The 13213-nt window shown below is 40.7% G+C and overlaps 1 protein-coding gene across 8 annotated transcripts in view; it reads right to left on the bottom strand.

Moving 5' to 3' along the window:
* pals1a (protein associated with LIN7 1, MAGUK p55 family member a) overlaps nt 1-13213 on the bottom strand; it is a 113400-nt gene that overhangs the window by 38319 nt on the left and 61868 nt on the right. For 5 of the 8 annotated variants that reach the window (XM_060828879.1, XM_060828887.1, XM_060828880.1 and 2 more), the window contains exons 2-5: nt 9629-9723; nt 8164-8677; nt 4653-4861; nt 532-609 (exon numbers count right to left, since the gene is read on the bottom strand). In XM_060828879.1, coding sequence (XP_060684862.1) covers nt 532-609; nt 4653-4861; nt 8164-8518 — 642 coding nt within the window. In that variant the 5' untranslated portion in view covers nt 8519-8677; nt 9629-9723. The remainder of the gene's footprint in view (nt 1-531; nt 610-4652; nt 4862-8163; nt 8678-9628; nt 9724-13213) is intronic. The other 3 variants (XM_060828884.1, XM_060828883.1, XM_060828886.1) reach the window with 2 other exon arrangements.

Here is a 13213-nt window from a genome sequence, read left to right as displayed (position 1 = left end):
CACCACCATCACCATTCCTGGATGGGTCCTGTCCCACTGGCATGACAGACCCAGCAGGGTTGGGGGCACATGGTATGCAGTCTGGAGGGCATTGGTTGTGGACTCCATGAAGTCTCATGGCTTCAGGTTAAACATTGGCAAAGAAACCTTATGCTGATTACCATGTACAGTCTTCCCTAGGCTGATAAAGCATTGCTCCTCCATGTTGATCACCACCTGGAGGAAGCACGGAGGTTGGCAAGGGTGCAAAATGTGGTCAGGGTTGGGAAGTTTCAAAGTCCACCACCAAGGGTGACTCAGCAGGAGCATGACTGGTCAAGTGGGAGAGATCATTCATGAAGTAGTGCCTCAGTCAAGCCAGTAAGCCATTAAATTGAGGATGTCTACAATAGCCAAAACTGTGCTAGTTAGCAAAAGGACCATCCAGGAGTTCAAATTAAAATTTCTTCAATTTAGCTAAATCAATCTTAAAAAGTTTACATTATTAGAATACGCAGTACAATGATTAACTAAAGTAATTGAAGCACATACTTCAAAGTGTGGTGATGCCAGAAGAGCACAGAGTTCCTGTCCATCTTTTTGGTGACTAATGGTCAAAATCTTCTGCACCTTAAAAAAAGGCAGTGATTAACACCAATTATATATCCATACAATAGGCCTCAATTTCAATAAAATTGTGACAAAGCAGCACCTTTTCAACATGTTTTCATAATGATGTCTGGATTTAGCAAAAGATTTGGAAGTTTTCTCTTCCAGCTGCAAGTCTGTGGAAGAGAGTGCACTGCTCACCAAAGTAAGTAAAAACCTTGTGAAATCATGATGAAAGCGATGGGTTAAAAAAATTATACATAATAATGCTCACTCAAACACTGCAACCAATCCAAATTTAGCATGCAAATACATGCTGTTACAATGTTGCAAAACAAATAAAAATTACTTTCAAAATTTTTTTATTAACATTTGGTGGGAAAGTGAAGGACAGCGGATCAAAAAACACTTCTGCTGCTTTGGATATGGAAGGAAACATGGCATTTCTATATTTCTTGCATAGAGGCAGCTAGCTACTCTGTTCATGGTCTATCTTCTTTTGATCATTCAATAAGAATAACACGTAATATTATTTTTGAATTTTCAGGTTTATGTTCTTAGAGGCAGATTGAAATTTGATTCTAAATAGCCTTAATTACCAGCAATACATCACAAGTTCAAGAGCACTGCTTGATCAAATTCTTCTTTCTCGATCCAATATTTTTTCTAACCATTTTATAGAACTGTATGTTAGGGTCAGTTACAAGGGATACAATCTTATGACCCACTTACTTACACATTCTCTCCTGTTCACCAAACTGGGGAAATAATCTATAGCCATAAACAGCAACAAGAGAGACAATTGTCAAAGCAAAATGAGAGAAAAGACATTGCAAGACTTCTTCCTGTTCTTCAGACATGGGTAATGCTTGAAAAATCATTACTTGTGTTGACTTCTGAAAGCCATCTGAACACTCCCCTTGAGCCATCATGGTCATGAAGTTATTATGGCAAAGATGGAGGCCCAATTCAGACCATATCTTCAGAAAAATTCAGTCTATCCCATTACCCTGTTTTATCCCTGTAGCCCGACAATCAGATTTCCTTCGAGTGCCCATCAAACTTACTTTTTGAAATCATTTATCATCTCTATTTCCACCATTCTAGTACAGAGAGGTCCAGATCATGACAACACTGAATGAAAAAGATCCTTCTTGTTCTATCATTGCCAGTTTATTAATCTGGGCACCAGATCTAGGGACCTGCCATGGCAGATGTTGGAATTTGAATTCATTATAAATCTGGAATTAAGAATGTCTAATGATGATCACGAAACTATTGTCAATTGTCAGGGGAAAACCCATCTGGCTCACAGTGAAGGAAATTGCCATCCTCGCCTGGTCTGGCCTACATAAGACTCTATACCCACAGGGAGAAAATGAGGACTACAGATGCTGGAGATCAGAGCTGAAAAATGTGTTGCTGGAAAAGCGCAGCAGGTCAGGCAGCATCCAAGGAGCAGGAGAATCCACATTTCTGGCATAAGCCTGAAGAGCTTACGCCCGAAACGTCGAATCTCCTGCTCCTTGGGTGCTGCCTGACCTGCTGCGCTTTTCCAGCAACACATTTTTCAGCTCTACACCCACAGCAATGTTTTGATTGTCAAATATTCTTTGGCCAATGAGAAATGATCAATGAATGCTGGCCTAGTCAGCATCGCTTCTATCTTGTAAATGAATAATACAAAAGAGCCTGCTTCTATCCTATGTCAAAAGCCTTAAATCTATCACTCAGATTTTGTACAAGTGCATGAAAACAGATTTATTTGACTACCTCTAAAACTAATACCAGATTCGTCTCACCATTCCACAGGTTGCGTGGTGTCACAATCAATTGCTTTCATCTTCACTGATGATGATTTGAAGGGTCATAATCTTAAACATTTTAACAATGCTTTCTCTCCACTGGCGCTGCCAGATCTACTGAGCTTTTTCCAGCAATTTCTATTTTTGTTCCTGATTTCCAGCACCCATCTTTCCATGCAGGTGGTGAGGAAGGGAGAAGAAAGGACAAATAATTGGGCAGGTTGGCCAATTTCCTTCACAAAACCTCAGCAATTAAGATAATAGACAATAGGTGCAGGAGTAGGCCATTCAGCCCTTCGAGCCTGCACCGCCATTCAATATGATCATGGCTGATCATTCCTAATCAGTATCCGCTTCCTGCCTTATCTCCATAACCCTTGATTCCACTATCTTGGAGAGCTCTATCCAACTCTTTCTTAAATGAATCCAGAGACTGGGCCTCCACTGCCCTCTGGGGCAGAGCATTGCACACATCCAGCACTCTCTGGGTGAAGACGTTGCTCCTCATCTCGGTCCTAAATGGTCTACCCCGTATTTTTAAGCTGTGTCCTCTGGTTCAGCACTCACCCATCAGCGGAAACATGTTTCCTGCTGCCAGAGTGTCCAATCCTTTCATAATCTTATACGTCTCAATCATATCCCCTCTCAGTCTTCTAAACTCAAGGGTATACAAGCCCAGTCGCTTCAGTCGTTCAGTGTAAGGTAATCCCTCCATTCCAGGAATTGACCTCGTGAACCTACGCTGCACTCCCTCAATAGCCAGAATGATTTATGGATGGCCTTTGGGGCCTGCCAACAATTAAGGACTTTAAATGGTCAATTTACAGTTTTGAGGGCCTCAACTTGCCACTGGGCTTGTAACCTGCCTACCCTCGCAGATAAGTGAGATTTCCTGACAGAGAAACTAGGGCAACCTCATCTAGTGTCCCAGTCTAGGACCTAGCAGGGCAGGGGTGGGCCATGAAAGCCAACTTTGGCCTTGGCCTTTGATCACACTGAACCCCTACCCATTTCCTGTGACATCAAGCCCATCATTCCTTACCCTGCAACTCTTCTTGCTGGTGGGGACAGTTAGTTGATACTAACTGAAATTACTTGCCCCATAATAATTGATGCACAGAGCATTAAAAACACTTCAGTCTTAAGTTAACCATCACTATTGTTGTACTGTTCTTATATTAATGGAGAACATAATTTTGTCTACTTGGATTAACTGAGAGGAGTTCATATTTTTCTAGTTTTCCTAATATATTATCCCTCAATGCTTCACGAGGGAAAGGAAATTTGCAAGGAGAAAGTGGTAAATTCCTACCAGGAAATTGAGCACATTTTGAAAAGGCAGCATGGTCTAAGAGACATGTCTTTGATGAAAAAAAATGAAAACAGGAATGATAACACAGCAAGACAGCACTGAAAGATAGTTTGAGAGAGTGTAGGAATATTTAAAAAATTAGGAATGAGGAAATCAAGAGGTGTAATGCTAACCTTTTTTTTTAAAAGGAGGTGGGAAAACAGGTAGCTAAGAGATATGAAGCAATGCAACCTGGATCATGATACTGATTCCAGGAGTCCCTTGAGCTCTTGCATAATTCCAGGATAAAAAGGAGCGCAAGGTAAATTCTGATTATGAATTTCAACAGCAACCCATTTCAGAATAGGAAAAATAGGAGAAATAGGTCAAAGGGCTTAATACGAGAAGCACCTTGAGTAAGGGCAATGCAGTATTCTTAAATGTCCTGATTTTGCATTTAAAGCTCAGCTCCTGTATTAAAGCACAAGGATCTGCACCATTGAGCGCTGAAAAGCATAATGGAATAAAAGTAATTAATTCCAAGCAAGAAAGGTGCAGTCTCAGTGGTCAGCTGAACAAAACACAAGATTCTGCAACATGGAAATTTGGATTCAATAATACAGTAAAAGCTATCAGGTCAATGGTAGTTGTACCATCTCATGTGGCAGGTAAACCCACTCAACTGGTTGACACTACAAAAAGAAAAGTAGCAACCAGATGAAGAACAGGCAGGGAGGGAGCCAGAGTGTTTTGGTGGACAGATGGCAGCGTAGAGAACACTGGAGATACTGTCCTTGCAGTAGAACTGTAAGTAACAACTGTTGCCCCAGAGGAACACATTGCTAACAAAGGCAACAGTTTAGCATCACAATTTAAATTAGCGAAGTCTGCAAAAGTTGCAGTTAAAAACAAAAGATTAAAAAAAACAATTACAACTCATTCTTTAATTTATTTAACAATGAACCTACCTCCTGGGACAGGTCCTGTGCATTGGCACTCACAGGGTATGGTGGACTCATTTTGTGCATGTGAATGGCTACTGTATTGTGAATGTTGAACGCATTTTGAAAATCCTGGTTCTGAACCAGTTGCAAAATGAGAGCCACATCATCCTGACTCTGGCTGTCAACCAGGCTGTGTTGTATGTGTTTTAGAGAAGACAGCAGTTCATCTATTTCTAGAGTTAAGAAAATAAAAGCCTTGTCAGTAGAATTATTTAATAAATAAAACATTTCAGTTATTCTCAGCAACATAGGTCAAATTGCAGCCAAAGCAATGGAGCATATAGGAACATAGAAAATATGAATAGAAGTAGACCTTCAAGCCTGCTCCAGCATTCAATATTTAATAGCAGATGTCCTTCTCAAACGTTGCTTCATACACTTTGATCCCTTCAGTCCCAAGAATTATACCTAACTCCTCCTTTAAGATTGTGTTCGCATTGGGACAATGCAGCAGAAATGAATTTATAGACTCAGTAATAAATTTTAAATTCAAAATGTGGAAGGTCAGGAGCTGACTCAGGTCAATGAGGATAGCAGAATGGGTGAGAGGCTTCATGCAGGCAAACATTCAACCAGGAGTAAATTAGTACTTCTTTCAGGTAAAGGATGGGAGGCTATAAAGCTTGGAGGTGTTGAAGGCACATTTAGGATTCTGACATGTACATTGTTGTAAAGACATCTCCATAACACACTGTCTCTGTAAGTAGTTGAAGAGGATACGGATGGAAACTTAGCTCAAATCAAGCAGTTGCCAAGCAGTCTGGTGAAGGTGTCTTGAAAGGGAAATGGAGTCAGGAATCACAGTTACTCACTTTGGTTTCATGAAGGGAAGAAAAACAAAAGCAGTTTAGCATCACGGAGAGTGTTGAGAGATAAAGTTAGGTGCTATCAGCATTTTTGTGGAACTGGATGCACATTTTCAGATGATGTTGTGATGAAGCAGAATCTAAATGAGAACAAACATGGGGCCAAAGGTAGATTGATGGAGAACTCATGAGGTGACAGTGCTACGTGAAGAGAGAAATTGCTGTAAATTTTGTGTAAGTGGCTAAGAGTGGAACTGAGTGATGACAGTCTCGTGGAGCTGGATGAGAGTGGATGTTGGGTAGGTCAGTCACATCAAGGACTGCAGAGATGTCAGGGAGGGACAAACCAAAGTCACGATTCCAGTGTTAAACTGTAATGTGTATCAAGTTTTAATTCTGCGAAATCCTTGTTAAAAAAAATTGATTACTGGGTACTACAGTACAGTGTCATCCCCGATTACAGCCATCTTACTGTTGCAGCTGGGATGCAAGCCAGACTAAAGTAATTTAAACCACAGGTGCAATAATAAAAAAAAATGGACATCAGCTAACATGCAATATATTCAAAGATTTGAGGGGAAAGGGGATGTGAAATGGAACAATGTTTCATGGGAACAAATGAAATACAGGTGTTAAACAGTATTTTTTTTAAAAGAGAAGGATGCTAGAAGTGAAACAATAACATACACAAGCAGCAGCATCAAGCAATCGATTAACTTTAGTACACAATATATTTTAAACACTGCAAAAAAAGTTCTCATATTTCAAAATTGTAAACCCACAATTGTCAAAATGTTGTAATTTGATTTAAGCTATTACACATTTCAAAGGAAGAAAAAGGTCTTCAGTTTCTCTTCAACATAAATATCTATTTAATATATGTAGAATTACAAAAGAAATCTACTTTTGAAAACAATAATTTCAAATAATACCTACAAAATTATCCACTTCATTTGATATTTAGTAAAGAATGGTTGAAACATCAGTCATCAGCATGACCTGAACGGCAAAAATCAAACAAGGGATATAATTTCAATAGTTTGTGGCAGCTATTAAGGTAGGAGAAAGACGTGCACCAAAAAGACTAGCTCAAGGATCATCTTGGAGGTCAGTAATGAAGGGGCTTGGATTCAAAATTGCTGGCAAAGGTCAGAAAGAAATGGGAGTGTGATTAGCACTTGGAATATTGGAGTTGAGTGAATGACATTTAAGCAGGAATTTGATGGACATTTGAAGTATTCCAGAATACAAGGAGTCTTTGGAACAGTCTTCCTGAAAGACTAATAGAAGCAGACTTCCTGAGTATTTTAAGGCAGATGTGGATGGATTCTTATTAATCAAAGGGACGTAAGGATGTTGACATATAGACGGGAATGCAGATTGGAGGTCACGATCAGATCAGCCTTAATCTTACTGATTAGCAGAGCAGGTTTGAGGGACAGAATTGCCCATTTCATCTGCTTGGTCATATTTTCACAGGGGAATGGTAGGAAAACAAGAATAGTTTGGGAAATAGTAATAGCAAAATTATGATGGGACAAACCACATTTTCTTGTAGTCTTACAATTCCTGTTGATAAAACCTGTTCTGCAACAAAAAGGAAAAGTTGTGAAGATTCTATGGCTTTGAGGCCTTTTTGTCCTTTTTTCCATAAAATGAGGAGAGATTGAGACAGAGGTGATGAGTGATCCATTCCAAGCAATAAAGTGAACAGTTTGAGGGGCCTTGGGTTTTTTTTTTAAAAAGAAAGTTTGAATAATAGAAACAGCATGAAAGAATGGAGTCAGAATCCTACAGAAATAAGGTTTTAATTTAACTTTCAGTAGCTGCTGATATTTGGAAGCCGCCATACATCTCTGCTACAGCAAAACATTTGAGCGCTCTCTCTCTCTCTGCTAGAATGTTTTCTTAATGTTCTTTCTTCCTGGACTATGGAAACATTGCATGTGAGACTATTATACTGAATTTGCCTTTGCCAAACATGTGTTTAAGGGATGTTACTATATTAGAATAGTTGATGTTTAGTCGTTAAATAATCTATTATTCTGTTAAGTTTTCCAAAAGAGTTAAATTTAGACCAATTCCTCCTTCATTTGCTTATATTTTAACTGTAGGTTAAAAATAAAATGTGCTTTGCTTAAAGCAGAGTACTGTAATCAACTGGATTACATTTGACACAGCCCCTTACACTGGTCTTTAAATAAGATAAGAGTTAAGGTCTAGGCTATCTTCTTGACATATTTGAAGGGGGTTTGGGCTGGTTCATAACAAACACCAATGCCAAATTTTAATGACATTTCTTCCCTGTAATTTGGATGCTTAACTTTCCACCAGGAGAACTTTTAATTCTGCTGTTGCACATGATATTAAATGAACACAATCTTTTAATTTTCATGTCAAGATACAAGAAAAATCTATAAACACAATTTACAGAATATTACCGCTTGCGCTATGACACTCAAATTACTATAAAATGTTACCTCAAATCATTCAGAGGGTCAATATCTTAATGCCATACAAAGCTCATTAAATCTACAAAACAGAAAAACTTAAAAAGTATCAAATATGCTGTATCTGGAGAGAGGTTCATTTTAAATAAAACATCTAATTATGAAAACTGCAGATTCAATAAGAAATTAGTTTTTCACTCATTATGTCCACTTACGTACCTAAAACTTTAACAGTGTTGCTGGGTCCTTCTAAAATGTCCTCAAATGTAGGGTTATCAATGCCCACTTTTGGTTGAACCTGGGCTAGTTTTTTCAGACGAATGGAAGAATTAAGTTCAAACTCCTGCTTCTTTCCCTCCTCTTCTCGTCTACGACGCATATCGTCCTGTTGTTGGCGAATTCTTTCCAACTGAGCACTTCGACGTACAGGCATGGTTCGTGAGCCCAAGTCATCAGGACAATCAACTGCCATTTCTCTGTGTCTTGGTGGCTCATCATGAGATGAAAGGTCGATGTTCTTCATCTCACTTTCTGGTCCCTCTGTAACATGTCCATTCATGTGTGAGGTAGTCATGATTAAAATTTAAATCTTTCCACTTTCTTCCTAATATCTGAAAGTATTAGGTCAAAGTTGTTTTGGTTTCAGAAAGTCCATGTTAATAATAATGGAACTACTTCTTGTAGTCAAATTCACATGGCTGAACTTGCCAAGTCCACTTCAACTGAGATCGACCTGGAAAACAAGAGACAGAATTGCTTAAAGAGGAAGAATAAAATAGAATTTCGTCCACTCTGAAAAAGAAAGTCATTAAAATGCAAATATTCCATAATCTATTCTTGACATTTATTTTCTCAACATTTAAGCTGTGCAAATTCATCATTCTTAAATTAAATTACATTACCTTATTCTATTTCACTCATTACGCCTCCACTGAAGCTCCCAACCCTGGGAAGCACCAGACATTGTACCCATATTTTTGTAGCTTACCCCTCCCAGGGCCCCCACAGGTCACCCAATCCGACTCCGACAACTACACCTTGGCTCTGGTTAATATTGTCAATAAGTCTGCGTCTATGTAATTTAGAAAGGACTGCCACATCTTATAAAGCTGCTCCATTTTGTGGTGCACCATATTTGTAAGATAGTGTTGGGGAGATGCTCCATCACCAGCCTTTACCATCCCATAAGACATAGGGGATTTTCTGACGTCCAATTCATTAGAATGTTCTTCCTCTCACAAATGTGTAAGAACGTTACACACCTCTTCCAGTGTTCCCTCAGAGTGGGCATGTTTCGCAACCCCAGGAAAAGAAATACCAGATCCACCTTGACTTCAATTCCCAGGATTTCCTTCAGCTCCCTTACTATCGCACGCCAGTATCTCTGGACCTTGTAACTTGACCAAAAGCAGTCTGTAAGAGCGCCTATATTAATTTTACATTTGGGACATCCTGGAGACGCTCCTCTTCTGAACTGAGCTAGCCTCTCTGGCGCTACATCAGCCTTGTGTAAATCTTCAAATGATTGGCTTGTGCTTCGTTACAGAGATTTTCTTTACATTTTCCCATATATTTTCCCATATTTCCAATAAAATATCCTCTCCTAGCTCCCAATTCCAAGTCCCACCGAGTCTCTCCATATCGCCAAAGGCATGCCCTTTCTGTAAATGATACAAATACTTACCGAAAGAGCGCTCGTGCACCGGAGCACTTTTTCTCCCTGTCTGACTTGTAAAGTTGAGCCAGGCAAGTGGTCTTCCTCTGTAGATAATTCCTTATCTGAAAATGCCGGAAGATGTCTGTTTTAGACGATCCATATTTCTGACTTAGTCGATTAAACGACATCAAGATCTCCCCCTCTCAAACAAGAGATGCCCTTATTCTCCCATGCCTTAAAGCAGGAGCCGATTGCCCTGCTTTAAATCCTGGGGTTCCCACCAACGGGGTAAACAGCGAGGTCTGAAGCCAATTGCCTGGTCTTGTCTCGTTATCCTACAAGCTCTCACCGTATTCAAAATGATTGGGCTCTTACACCGCTCATCACGGATTTCATCTTATCCATAAATAATAGATTAATTAGGGGATATCTCTACTGTGAGGCTTCAACATCAAGCCAAAATCGACCCGAAACCCCTGTACCCAGTCACCCACACATGCCAGCAGGGTGCTTATTTGATATCTCTTCCAAGTCCAGAAGGTCCACCACCCCCTCACCCTGTGGGAGTTGCAATTTAATTGGGGGTGCCTGCAACACCAAATGAAGGACCCAAGCCAACCAGTGAACCTCTGTAACACTCGTGTGAATAGCAACAACGGGAGCGTTCTCATGGTTGAGCAGGCAAGGAAGAACATTAATTTTGATCAGGGCTATTTGGCCTAACCATGATAACGGTAATCCCTCCCACTGCTGCAAATCCGGTTTTATCCAGCAACACCCCCTGGGACTTCACCATTAAGTGTATAGGTCCTGCTAAGATTTGCTTTCCCAAAATGCAGCACCATGCATTTATCTAAATTAAACTCAATCTGCCACTCCTCACCCCATTGGCCCATATGATCAAGATCCCCTTATACTGTGAAGTATCCTTCTTTGCTGTCCACTACACCTTCAATTTTGGTGTCATCTGCAAACTTACTAAGTATATTTGTTATGCTCACATCCAAATCATTTATATAAATGAAGAAAAGTACTAAATCCAGCACCAATCTTTTGACACTTCACTGGTCACAGGCCTCCAGTCTGAAAAACAATCCTCCACCACCACCCTCTGTCTTGTACCTCTGAGCCAGTTTTGTAACCAAATGGCTAGTTCTCCCTGTATTCCATGAGATCTAACCTTGCCAACCAGTCTGCCATGGGGAACCTTGTTGAATGCCTTACTGAAGTCCACATAGATCACGTCTACCGCTCTGCCCTCATCAATCCTCTCTGTTACTTCAAAAAAACTCAATCAAGTTTGTGAGACATGATTTCTCACACACACAGCCATGTTGCCTATTCCTAATCACTCCTTGTCTTTCCAAATACACGTACATCCTACCCAAGATTCCCTCCAACAACTTGCCTACCACCAACATCAGGCTCACTGGTCTATAGTTCCCTGGCTTGTCCTTACCACCTTTCTGAAATAATGGCATGATGTTAGCCAACCTCCAGTCTTCTCGCAACTCACCTGTGACTATCGATGATACAAATCTCAACAAGGAGCCCAGCAATTTCGCTGAACAAAGACTTTGGAATGCAGGTCCATAGCTCCTTGAAAGTACAGTCACAGGGAGACAGGATAGCCAAGGTATGTTTTACTTTATTGGTCAAAGTATTGAGTACAGGAGTTGGGAGGTCATGATACAGCTGTACAGGATATTGGTTAGGCCACTTTTGGAATATTGCGTGCAATTCTGGTCTCCTTCATTTTGGAAGGATGTTGTCAAACTTGAAAGGGTTCAGAAAAGATTTAAGGATGTTGCCAGGGTTGGAGGATTTGAGCTATAGGGAGAGGTTGAATAAGCTGGGGCTGTTTTCTGTGGAGCATCAGAGGCTGAGGGGTGACCTTATAGAGGTTTATGAAATCATGAGGGGTATGGATACAATAAATAGACAAAGTCTCTTCCCGGGGTGGGAAGAGTCCAGAACTAGAGGGCATAGGTGTAGGGTGACAGGGGAAGATATAAGACAGACCTCAGGGGCAACCTTTTTTATGCAGAGGGTGGTACATGAGCTACCAGAGGACGTGCTGGAGGCTGGTACAACTGCAACATTTAAAAGGCAGCTGGATGGGTATATGAATAGGAAGGGTTTGGAGGGATACGGGCTGGGTGCTGGCAAGTGGGATACGTTAGTTTGGGATATCTGGTCAGCATGGACGAGTTGGACTGGAGGGCCTGTTTCTATGCTGTACATCTCTATGACTCTCCAGTAATTGTGCGTAGTTAACTTTATACAGCTGGTGGAAGGCAGGGGTAACAAAAATTCGCAAATATAAAAAAAGCCTTTTGACAACCATCTACACAGGAACTGCATTCCATCCTTCAGATCAGGCAGCTCCACTAATCCCCCCAATGGCATGGCTTCTGATGTTGTGAAGTTGATCCCGTATCCCAAAAAACTGCCAAATAAATCAATTTTTTGTGTCAATCTGAGTACAGATTTCTGCAGATTGGCCAAAAACAAAAAAAAGGACATAGTCAGCGTATAGGGTGATCTTATGGACTCCCATTCTCACCTTTGGCACCACCATTTCGGGCTTCCTCCTATACACCTTGGCTAATGGCTGAATTACCAAGGTAAATAACAGCGGTGAGAAGGCAGGGGACAATCCTGTCAGCTACCTCTCCCAATACTAAAGTTATCTGACTTTGGATCATTGTACAACACTACCAACCACCTAGCAAAGGCTCCTTTCAGATCAAAGTGATCTAGGACCCCAAACTGGTATAGTCATTCTACCCAGTCAAACACCTTTTCCGTGTCTCAGGAGACCACCAGACCAGGGATCAATCGTTGCTGACATACTTGCACCGTATTCAGTACCCTCCTGATATTGTTGGAAGAGCTACGGCCCTCGAGAAAACCGGTCTGATGTTCTTTTATCATAGACAAGCAATACCTTTGCCAGCCTCAGGGCCAGCATCTTTGACAGAATTTACATCCAAATTCAACAACGAAATTGGTCTGTATGAAGAACATCTTTTGAGGTCTTTCTCCTTCTTTAAAATGAGGGAGATATTTGCCTCCCTAAGAGAGAGGGCAGGAGACAATCCTGTGTATATGAATGACTGTATATCCCCAAAAGTGGCTCCGCCAACACATTTATGAATTCCTTATAAAACTCACATGGGAATCCATCTGGCCCAAGTGCTTTGCCACCTGCACCTCTTGTATCATTAAAGTGCTTTTAACAAGGAGGCCTGTTCCACATTTATACCACAGAAGTCAAGGTTCTCAAAAAAAATGGACTGCATTCGCACTGCACCATCTTCGCTGCGCTCCAACCGGTATAACTCTGCAAAGTATTCCCGAAACCTAGCATTGATCTTCTTCAACTCATAGGTAACTGTGCCAACCCTCTTTCTGATAGATATAATGGATAGTGAAACACTTCTTTCTAGCCAGATATCTACCTGGCTTACCTCCAAATTCAAAAAAATCTTTGTTTTGCAAAGGAGATTTTTTTTGCCACCTGTGTGCTCAAGGAGTCAAGAGCAGCTGAGAGAGCAGTGACTCGCTGCAGCTTGACCACTGAAGGCCTATTATAATATGCTTCTTCAG

The sequence above is a fragment of the Hemiscyllium ocellatum genome, chromosome 8 (assembly GCF_020745735.1).
Source record: "Hemiscyllium ocellatum isolate sHemOce1 chromosome 8, sHemOce1.pat.X.cur, whole genome shotgun sequence".
Classification (NCBI taxonomy): domain Eukaryota; kingdom Metazoa; phylum Chordata; class Chondrichthyes; order Orectolobiformes; family Hemiscylliidae; genus Hemiscyllium; species Hemiscyllium ocellatum.
This window is presented reverse-complemented; position numbering and strand designations above follow the sequence as displayed.